The sequence below is a fragment of the Poecilia reticulata genome, linkage group LG13, assembly GCF_000633615.1.
Source record: "Poecilia reticulata strain Guanapo linkage group LG13, Guppy_female_1.0+MT, whole genome shotgun sequence".
NCBI classification, from domain to species: Eukaryota; Metazoa; Chordata; class Actinopteri; order Cyprinodontiformes; family Poeciliidae; genus Poecilia; species Poecilia reticulata.
Window position 1 is genome coordinate 22904228 of NC_024343.1, and position 11109 is coordinate 22915336.

Consider the following 11109-nt stretch of genomic DNA (forward strand, 5'->3'; position numbering starts at 1 on the left):
TGAAAAATGTTCATCATTTGTTTTTTTGTTTTGTTTTTTTTAACTGCATGTAAGTGTTTTTGGGGTGAGTTAATGGATTTTAACAGGAGAAACGATACACAACAAATGACAAATCAGCACATTCAATGTTAATCTCTCATAAAATCAGTCATCTATCAGCTCAAGTTTCAGGCCTAAATCCTGTAGAAAAGGGATGAGCTGAAAAGAAGATAACATCAGTGAGTCTCTGAACCTATTCAAGAGATTTTGTGAAGAATAATGGTTAGAAATATACTTCAACTGAGTGTTGTCCATCTCCAATTAAAAGCTACACACTTTAAAGTATACTTAAATTATGACTTTTTATGATGCATGGAGGCATGGGAAGTTTATAGATTGTAACATCGCCTGAGCAAGAAATGTTGACTAAAGTCATTTCACAAGAGCAGAAAAGGACCTTTTTTGGGAGGACTTGATTTTACAGATAAAACTTTGTATGTACTTTTCTTTGTTTACTCTTTTACTTGATAATGTAGAGATTCTTCATTCATACTGCTCTTAACTTCAATGTTTAGAAAGAAAAGTGCTCATGTATGCTCTGGGTTTGTACAGCAAGCTCAGTTGTTCTTTTATACATAGCATGCAACTTGTGCAAAATATTCTTATATTTCGATAATGACAGACAATCGACAATTTCAGCTGATGGAAAAAAAACTGTTGTAGGTGGGAGTGATGGCCATCCTGTTGTGTATTTATTTGAAATGTATCTCAATAAAAGGATTTGGTTTGTTTCCCCCCAAATTTATCTCCTTAAACACTTCATTAAACCAACAAACACAATTTCACAGGCAAGCTTTAAGTACTTTCCACTGTGGAAATCAAGATAATTAATTGTTTGCCACTCGTGTCAACTCCAATTTACAATTTCATTACATAGATTCTACCTGCTTTATTGTCAATTAACACAACAACCACACAAGCTAACATCTGTGTACAGAATAAATATATTTAATATTTGGTTTTGTTTGTTGTTATATATTTCAATTCCAATGTTGTGTAACATTGCCACTGCTTTGCTTAATAAGGTCATTCAAGGCAAACTAGTAAACAGATGGTGGTAGAGGTGGAAGTATTGTACAGTATCATTCACTCTTAGATTTTTATGTATTTGAAATGTCACTGCTTCTGAGTTTCAATCTTATTAAATTTTGTCATTTTAAATTTTTTTTTAAAGAGCCTTTATAATAATATTTCATGTTCTTCCATTTGTCTCGATACATTTGCAGCACTGTCCTTTTGCTGCTTGGATTAATTATTTTAAATTCAGTAGTTTATTTTGAAGATTCTGGACTTTTTTTTTATTTTTGCAAAGTTCTGGTGATGACTCTTGACATCTTCATTCAGTATAAGTCCAAGTAAGAGAAGCTCACAGCAAATAATCCAGGGACCAAAGTGGATTTCTTGATTATTTATGACAGAAATATTGAAAAGAAATATTGAAAAATGGGGCTTGCAAGGTGAGAAATACTAAAACAAACACACACATAGTGCCTATAGACACCAAAGACATCGCAGTCAATTCACCTCCAGCGAGTTCAAGTGGCAAAAATGCTCACAGAGAAACCCTTTGTGACACAAAACCTCCAGTCAATATGAGGTGTAAGGGAGGAAGGGATCAGTAGGCATAGTTTTTAAAATACTATGGGGGTGGAAAAAGACATCAGAATTAAAAAGAAGAAAGAGGATGAAAATTGTTTTGTTAACGGGTGAGAAATGTCAGAGACGTGAGAAAAAGATGAGGTCAGGTGAGGAGAGTTGGGTATTGATGCAACAGTGGGTGGCGTGGCTCCTCTGTCAGTCTTGGCACATCGTTCATCTCATTACACTTTCACTCTCCGGCTCCAGCCTGCTCTCTGGTCCTCCCCCACGGCTAGCCCCGGAGCAGGGTTCCGTCCCGCCCAGCTCTCCTGTCAACACAAGCCCAGCTCAGCAGCTCTGGCCCAGGCATCTGTCAGCCCACACAGTCCCCTGTCAGCCACAGCCTATTGGCCAGCTCATATTGACACTACACACTGCGCCAGAAAAAGACTATAATATACCGCAGCAGAGCATCTATCAACAAAGCTCCCGGTGAGCTAGAAGCCGAGGCATCCATCACCGAAACATTCTTCCAAAACCTTACACTGATCTCTGTGGGGATTGTTGCTCGACAGCTTTAAAATCAAATTAATTAGCAAAACATTTGGCTGAAATTAGGAGGCACTGACATTTTTGTTTCATGACAATGGAAACTGTGGGGTTGTTTTGCAGATCACAAGGTGGACTTTACAAATGGAGACGCTCCAATTGTTTGCCAAAAAAAAAAATCTGATGAATATTGTCAAACTAGATTACCTAGCTAAGATACTAAATTATACTAAAACCTTAACCTCGGTAATGGGATGCATTTCCTTTTCTGTTCAACTGTGGGTTTCTGTTTCAATGAAATTGAGTTCCATGGGAAAGATGAGTTAAACATGTTGGCAATGAAACCAACCAAAGTCAGGTGCACTGTTTGTTTTTAGTCTACGACTTTAGCACAACCAAGGAAAGACCCACCTTGACAGCTTCTCTGCTGAGCAGAAGTGAGAGCTACAGGCAGACGGCTTTGACGAGTGATGGGATACTCTCCACCTCACGGGCAGTGGCTCATTAGCGAGAACAGAAAATGGTTACTACTGGGAGTGCTGTGCAGACTGAGCTGAGAGTAGCACGGACTCGGCATGAACAATTCTGCAAAAGAAAGAGAAAGCAAAGGCCAAGTCGAAGGAGAGACAGGGAAAACGTCGATCAATGAATGGCACATTTGATTTTAGCAAAGTGCTTTTCACCTCTGCTCTGGAAAACTGATGAGCAGAAAATAGTTGAGAAGAAACCTGTTGAAAGCAGCGACAAGGACCAGGATGTGAGGCAGCCTTGTTGAACAAGAAAACAATTACATCAATAGGATTTGGGGAGAAGTTGTGTTTTAATAATAGTAATAATGAAGAAAGCATATAAACAGGAACATGTTTTCGGAGGAACATTACAGTATAGTTCTCTGAAAGTGAAATGGTTTTTAATCCGTTTTGACTTTGTTCTATATCAGCATTTTTTGAAGTGAAGAAAAAGTAGACTGTATAGTTACAAAATATATATTTAGATTAAATTAACTGCAAGTCGAGGATGATATAGTTCCATCCTAAATTGATCAAATTGTTGAAGAAATGTGCTATGAATTGTGCATATTTATTGGTAATCAAACATAATCAGAACACAAATAATCAGATTTATTGACCAATATTGGGAATTTGGTTTCACATGCTGATAGTGTATAAACAGATGAGATAGGATATGATACGAAGAAAGGCTACTTTTTGTGAAGATGTTGTTGTCATAGAAACAAATAAATTACTGACCTGTTAGATAACTTCTTTAAAAAAAAAAAATTCTGCATCTCGACGCCAGTACATTTCTGCCAGATAAAAGCACCATATGGACAAACACTCTAAAAGTACATTATTTATCAACTATCTGTCTGTCTTTCATATCTTTGAAAAGCCACTGGTTACAACACTAAAGACATTTGGAACATAAAATTAAAACTGAAATTGAGAATGTATTGGAAAATTAATTAAAGATTTAAATTTACAAAGCTGAAGTGCCTTGTGTGAAAAATAGAAAAAAATCTCAATTTATTTTTTCTACAGTCAATAGATTTTTATATTTTATATAATTTTCTATGAATTGGACGTATTTTGTGAAGGGCTTGGATATGACATTTGTTGTAAAGTGGGTGATAAATAAGTAAATTGCACAGAGTTACTACAACAGATGCTTCCCAACTGTACAGTCTAAGATTAACATATCTAATTGACTAGATGAAATAAGTAATTTCTTCATCTACTTTCACATTCAAGTTAAATTTGAATTTTATGTCAAGTCTTATTTCAGTGCAATACATTTTTCTTATACATCGTTGTCTTGTACTATTAAAAAAATGGTGCCCTATTTTAAGCTAGTAATAAGAAGAAACATGAACAGTTGGTGCTCAGAAACAGTGACAATTAATAGTTCACCTTGCATAATTGTTGTATTCACTTGGCTTTGCTTTAGAACACGCTGTTTTGTTAGTTCTCAAAAAAGTGACTCTGACTTCAGTTTATATTTTACACCACACCCTTCTTATTATTTACCAAATCTGTCCTTTCAACCCACTTAAGCACTGATTTTGTCCCTGTCTCTTTTAGGCCTTTTTATGACTTTTCTTTTTTACTTGTATGTTATATTTTTTTCATACTCATCACTTTATACATCGAGAGTGAAGCTAATTAGCGATGAAGAGAAAGCAAGTTAAGAGAAAATAAAGCCAAATGCAACCATTCCATCACCCCAGAGAGTTTCCTGCCTTACTGAGAACACAGAAAAGCTTCTCAGTTTGTCAATGTCTGCCTTCGGGTTGTATAAGGGTTGTAGAACATTAACTCCTTAAAAAGTAAGGCTTGTTGAACACTCAACAGCGTTACTTGTCTGAAGCCTTTTGTGTTTGTCAGACTGAAAAGGCTTTCACAAAAGGGAGGATACCTGCAGATGTTTCTGTATACCTACATAAGTTTGTGATGAGGTAGTCTTGCTCAAAGGTGCTAAAGCAGATGAGCCCTGATCTCTTTCTTCTTTATTCTGCTCAGAGTTAGTTCCAACAGACCAACAGTTCAATAGCTGAAACCAATGCAGATTTTTCCTTTCAGGATATACGGTGCCGATGATTTGTATGAAACCTGCACTGCAAGGTTGCGTCATACGTGAACAACTTTGAGTCAACAAGGCTCAAAACTTTAACGAAAACGAGGAAACTGAGTCATAAACCGATCGATGCTCCATGGCTTGAGACGGTTGAGTCAGACTCCATTATCTCCTCCAGACGTTTCCTCTGGATTATGGATGGTTCTGGGGGGAAAGGGTTCTTCCTCAAACCCTGTGCATATAGGAAACTGTCTGAATCAGTTTAGCATGCTGCTCTTTTAATTAGACCCCTGAAGATTTTTTGAAACTAAAATGGATAAGTGCTTCTGGATGAGGAAAGTGGGAGTTATATGTTAGACAGTCGATAACTACAGACAGCTATCACAGTTCCACATAAAGGGAAGGCGGATCAGCAGGGATTCGAGCTGCAAGTAAAAGCCATCAAAGATCTGACATTCACCTCCCACTGGGTCACACACTGGGGTGACTGAACTGTCACTTTTGAGCATCACTGGAGGTCAACTGCCTCAACACTCTGCCTCGCTAATCTAATCCCTCGTAGGCCAATCCAAAGTAGCGTGCTTAACCGAGGCTCGGAGAGTTGCATGAATTTACATATGAGGTACATCTATTGTCAGCTTGCATTACAGCTTATATTCATTCTCATTTACTCTGACATCCTCTTACATTTACATTTATTCATTAGGAAGATGCTCAGCTCCTTTGCTTCATGTGTGAGATGTCTTAGCGTAAGCTTACCTGGCATTAAGCTCTACAATGACAGGAGAGTCTTTTTATGATCACAGAAAGAGGGTTGCTGTTAAAGAGGATGCTTATCACAAAGAGACGGCTTATAGGAGAAGAACAAGTCGAGAAGGACTGCAAAAGAGAACACTTACAAATTTTGATGTAGTTTATTGGATTTTGTGTGATAGACCGATGCAAAGTAGCCTGTAATTGAGACATGGTAGGAAGCGTGAAGAGGGTTTTAAAAAACAATGTATGCATTTAGACCCACTGTGAACTATCCTTTGTAGAACTATCTTTTGTTGGAGTGTGTGTTTACCAGCTTTGGACATTTAGAGACTGAAATATTTACCTTATTTATAAAATACAGCAGCTCAGGGTATTTCAAATACGGGGTAATTATCCCCTCACCCCCCTGTCCCACTCCAGGTGTGCAGCTCTTCTGGGTGAGGGCAAGGGAGGGGGAGCAACATTAGAAAAATAAGAGACCTTTTCAGTCATACTGACCACTTAAAGTTCTTTATAGTACGAACACATTCACTCATTTGTGCTCACAAATGTACACATGTTCGAAAATCGATTCGCAGATTGGTAGTCATCTTGGGGTCGAGAGCCTTTCCCAGGAGCACATTTCCACTTGACAGGAGGAAGCTGGAATCAAACCCACAGCCTTCTGGTTGCAAAACAACTATTCTGTCACTGATCTCTATTCAGGCATCTCCATTTATATCTCAAAAATCCCTTGTTTTCATTCATCATACATGTCCTTTTTCTAATATCATTTCTCTTCTGTTTGTTTTCATTAAAAGGTGAGCTGGGGTGTTTAGTTTCTCCCCCCCAACCGCTTATGTGGCGTTCTCTTCTTCTGTGTTTGCAGGTGTTATGTTGATGACAAAGTCTCCAAGGTGGCCTGGCTCAATCGATCCAACATTATTTTTGCTGGTGAGGACAAGTGGTCCCTGGACCCCAGAGTAGGCCTGGTGACTAAAGGGCAACTGGAGTACAGCCTACGCATACAAAAGGTAATGTTGACCGCTGCAGTACAACATCTGAGCCATAAATAGTTCAACACTGAAAATGTTGTTTTTTAATGTCTATCAGAAAGATGGACATAAATGCATGTTCTCCAGTCTTTTCCTTTTTGAAGGATAGCCAGTCTGTCATGCTCTGTTAATACCTCAGAGAAAAAAGGAAGTTGTGGCTTACTGATTGAATCTTCCTAATCACAAGGATCAAAAGGCATATTTTATATTTTCTTTATACTTTTTTTACATTTTCAGGCTTGGCAGTCATAATTATATTCATTTCCACAAGTCAAGAAATTTGTGGAAAAAAATAAAAATAAAGTGCAAGCAAGCCAAGGACCCAGCTTAAAGTTGCCAAAGACTGATAATGTTGGGAATGAAACATTAAATCCAGGCATAAGTACATAATGCAGTGTCCACCAAAGATTGTAAAGTAAGAAAGTAGTGAAAATCATGACCTATTCTTTAATATGAGCTCATAAGGGTAAGGTTTATGTTGATTTGTTTGATGAGGAGGATGAAGTCAGGAGACATGTTTGATGGCAGTGTTGAAATCTAACACACCCACATCAGACCCAGAGATTTACAAATTATCTGGGGAAAATCCAGTCTGCCTGTAATTCATCATGGTGGGCAAAGACCCATTATGACAAAAATTATTATTAAAACATAAATTCTGGCAGTTTCTGGTCTTTCTTTTTCATTGCGGCTGTGTGTAAGACTCTGTTTGTCAGAGGAAGGATGTTGAGCTTAACCTAATCTAACCTAACATAAAATACCGAACAAAAGAGTCTGAGAGCAAATCATTGACTGGGGACTGCAGCTTGTGTTGAGTATAGTATTCTCTGTGGCTGGAGGTGAAATTTGAACAGAATAGTCCAAACAAATCAATACGCAGAATTAAGAAGGTTAAATTAAATAGAAGCGGTCAAACAAAGTGCAGAAAAGCAGAAAGAGGTTTATGTTATAACTCCCATTTGTGGTCGCATCCAGCCATGATAAAGCAATGATCTTTAAAAGTCTTTAAATTTAAGAGACCACTTTTAAGGCAACTTTTGCTTGCTCTTGTTTGTGTTTTTGTTGCCTCCGTAAAAGTTGACAGTCTTTTCAGAGAAAACCCCTACCATGAAGATGGTTATTGATTTTGTTGTTGAACCAGACTTTCTGGAAACAGAGGCCTGACTTCTATCCTCTGTTTCCAAAACAGTGCAAACTTCAAACATATAAAATGCATGAGAGGTGGGAATAAGTTCTTATGTTATTTCACTTTTTCCAAAGTGATGAAGTCTGACTGATTTCCCTGTTTTTAATTTAAGTATATCATAAAGTGATTTTGAAAATGACTCGTCTAAATAACCAAGATTTAGAATGTAAGTGCCAAGTATGAGGAAAACTGATAATGAAGCAGTAAATATATTAAGAGGTTTGTAAAGTTTTTTGTAGGAATGTAAAAATGCAACTTTTTTAAGAATATGACAATAAAATTTCCCTTTCTTCCTCTTTAGGTGGATGTGTATGATGAAGGCTCATATACCTGCTCCATACAAACCAAGCAGCAGCCTAAGACCTCACAGGTGTACCTCATCGTACAAGGTAAGCTGCCAACACCTGCTCCCAAGGTGCATACCGCATGGTTTCCCATAGTTACCAACGAGATGTGCCTGGAAATGATCTTAAAACTTGCTTTTTTATTTTACGTTGTTCTCTGATATATCTCAACTGTGTCAAAAGTCCCAAGCTTAGCCAGTGTTCTTAGAGGCAGCAGACATCATCATCACTCTTCATTTCCTTAATGTGGAAACATGTCGTTCTAAGGTCTTTGCAGTAAAATCTCTGAATGTGCTCAGTGAGAATACACAGGCAGTTTGATACAATTGTCTGCCCACAGCAGTACACTTCTTTCCATTTGCCATTTCAAATGATTTCCAAGTGCACTTGTCAAGCCTTTTTAACATTTGCCTTATATATCATAGAGCATGAAGGTATTTGTCCTGAAAGCAGTAAAACTGACAGAAAGATATGATCAGAGGTGCTTCGGGATTTTTTCCTGTTCCGTCTTTATATGCAGGCCAGAGCTACTGGTTGATGTAATGATGCATTCCGCTTATGAAACAAGACACGGTTTTAAATTTGTAAGAGACAAGAGATGAATTTAAGCATCCACTTTTTTTGTTATGTTTTCACTAGTGATGTGTCTTCTGTGTAAAGTCTTCATAGCGGGTCTCGAGTAATTCAGGAGGATTTTTATGAAGCGTGTATCGAGTCTTGTGTTGATGGTGTAGGCATCATTTTTGAAATTCTTAACCATAATCAGTTTTTGCATCTCAATTGACTTCCTCAAAGAGAAAAAATACAAATAGGCTTAATGGCTAGAGCACATCCACATTCTGCATTTTCCTGAAAAATGTTCCTTCTTGTTCTCTGACGATGCGATACCAGATCTTTAATAGAAATATCAATTCATAGATAGGCCATACAATGAAAAGCAACTTCGCAATATTTTTTTTATTTTTATTATTTGTTTTAGATGAAGGAAACTTGGGTCCATGTTAACATGCACTCTTTTAATGTGTTGATTATAAAGTTTTCATGAACAATAACAAGATCAATATTTAATCCCAAAATATCAAATACTGAACTAAGCCAATCCTAAAAATAAAAATGCTTATTCAAATTTGAATTGAATCACCTGTAGTCTATTTTGTCTACATACTCTGTAGCCTCTTTGTCCTTTTAGAGAAAATGTGAATATCAACATACACTGACTATTATATTGAAAATATTTTTATTTGACTTATAAAAATCCGTCAAATAAAAACTGCTCAGATTGAAGCAACTGAGCAGTTTTGTAGAGTATTTACCACTTAATTTCTTCTTTCAGTCTGCTTTGGAATCATTAATGAATAAGAGCAATAGGAACATCTGATGCCGCATCAAGGTCAAAACAGACAGATTCATTATCGTTCCTAATGTAATTGTATTGTTTGTAGTCTTCTTTTGCAAAGCAGCCGTTACTGCAGTGTGTGGCACTTGTTGCTTAGCTCCTTTGTATGGAGGAGACGCGTGTGGGGGAGTGCACCTCAGTTTCACCTCTGAATTATGAAAACACTTGACAAACCAGATGCATTCCCATCATTAGTGAGGTTTGTTCCTTTAACTCAGGTGTGTATCATGTATGAGTTGGCCAGTGAAATGTAAGCCCAGTTAAATACAACAGGCTGGTGGATAAATGCACCTCTGCATAATGTCACCTAAGACAAAACTCCACGAAGAGACTCTCTCCTTTCATTATGAGCTTATCAATTCATCCATTAATAAAACTTTCAAAGGTCAGTGCTTGTATTGACGATGCTCCTCTGGGATTCATGGCTGCAAAACTGCCCATCCTTCCCAGAATCCATTGCATGCGATTAGTCAGTGCTTGATCATCTGAATGTCCTGTGTTGACTTCCAAAGTTTCTGAAGGAAGGATCGTTTATCACAACTAATGCAATAGTTAAAGCCAAAAATTGATTTCTCTCTTCTTTCTTTTTTTTTTTTTTTATTATTCCCGGCCGCTGTGTCCTTTGTTTCACCTTTTAAATAAGATTATTAATTCTGCAGTCCTCCTTGCTATGTGGGTGTACTCTTTTATTTTATTTTAGCTCAGTATGGTTTTGCTGATTAAGGACAATTGGGTTCAGAAATTGAGAACAAATGTAGGCAAACAACTGGCTTTAGGGTGCAGATGGAAGAGCTCATAATTTGTCATAATAACTAATAAATGCTTTCTGAACAACCCAATACAAATGTAGATTCAGCTTCTTCAGCGCACTGGCTTTGCCCACCTATTCACTCGCTTTAGCTCAAATCTTTTATTCAGAAGATAAGAATGTCCCTTTGTGTGCAGCGACACTTGCACCCTTGCATGCAGCGACCTGAACCAACCCCCACAAAAAACCCAATCAACTCTGTAGGATAATAATTCACCCTGCCTTCATCTTTTAATGGGTATGAAAGTCCTAGGCATCAAACATTGCCCCTGGTTACAGACTCCCAGATCAGGTTCACATAACCAAAGCTGACAATTTTCTGCTCGCAGGGACAGGGAAGTAATTGGAAAACAAATGGTCAGACAAAGTAAATTTGTGGAGGATGAAAAAGTGGCAGACTTGTGGAACTTATACAAGAGAAACCAAGCAGCTGAGTGATTGCACTAGAAATCCCAATATAAGGTAGACTCCCTTCTCTAATCTGCTTAGATTTGTTGAAAAAAATAAATATTGTTTTTATTTTTCTTATTTTTGATTTAAAAGTAAAGGATTTGTACTTTGAGGCTGTGAAAATATGTGTCAAGGAACTGGAAGTAATAGATAAGATACAAAATTGATTACTAAACTAATTATTAGTTCTGACCATATATATATATATATATAAAAAAACAGAACAAAAAAAAAAACATTATCCACTAACAATGTCTCAAGTCTTTCTTGGTGGTCCTCACACTTTGACAAATTGTCAGCAAGTGAAGAAAACAATAAAACAAGTTAGGTGAGCTGCACACTCTCTGCCTCCTATATAGTTGTGGTTTAATAATCACTCAGTAACCCTCAAGGAC

General features: G+C 37.2%; 1 protein-coding gene across 3 annotated transcripts in view; it reads left to right on the forward strand.

The window, feature by feature from the left end:
• The window catches only part of lsamp (limbic system associated membrane protein), a 761955-nt gene that overhangs the window by 671903 nt on the left and 78943 nt on the right, over positions 1-11109 (forward strand). For all 3 annotated transcript variants that reach the window (XM_008426060.2, XM_008426059.2, XM_008426058.2), the window contains 2 exons: positions 6365-6509; positions 8018-8105. In XM_008426060.2, the coding sequence (XP_008424282.1) occupies positions 6365-6509; positions 8018-8105 (233 nt within the window). The remainder of the gene's footprint in view (positions 1-6364; positions 6510-8017; positions 8106-11109) is intronic.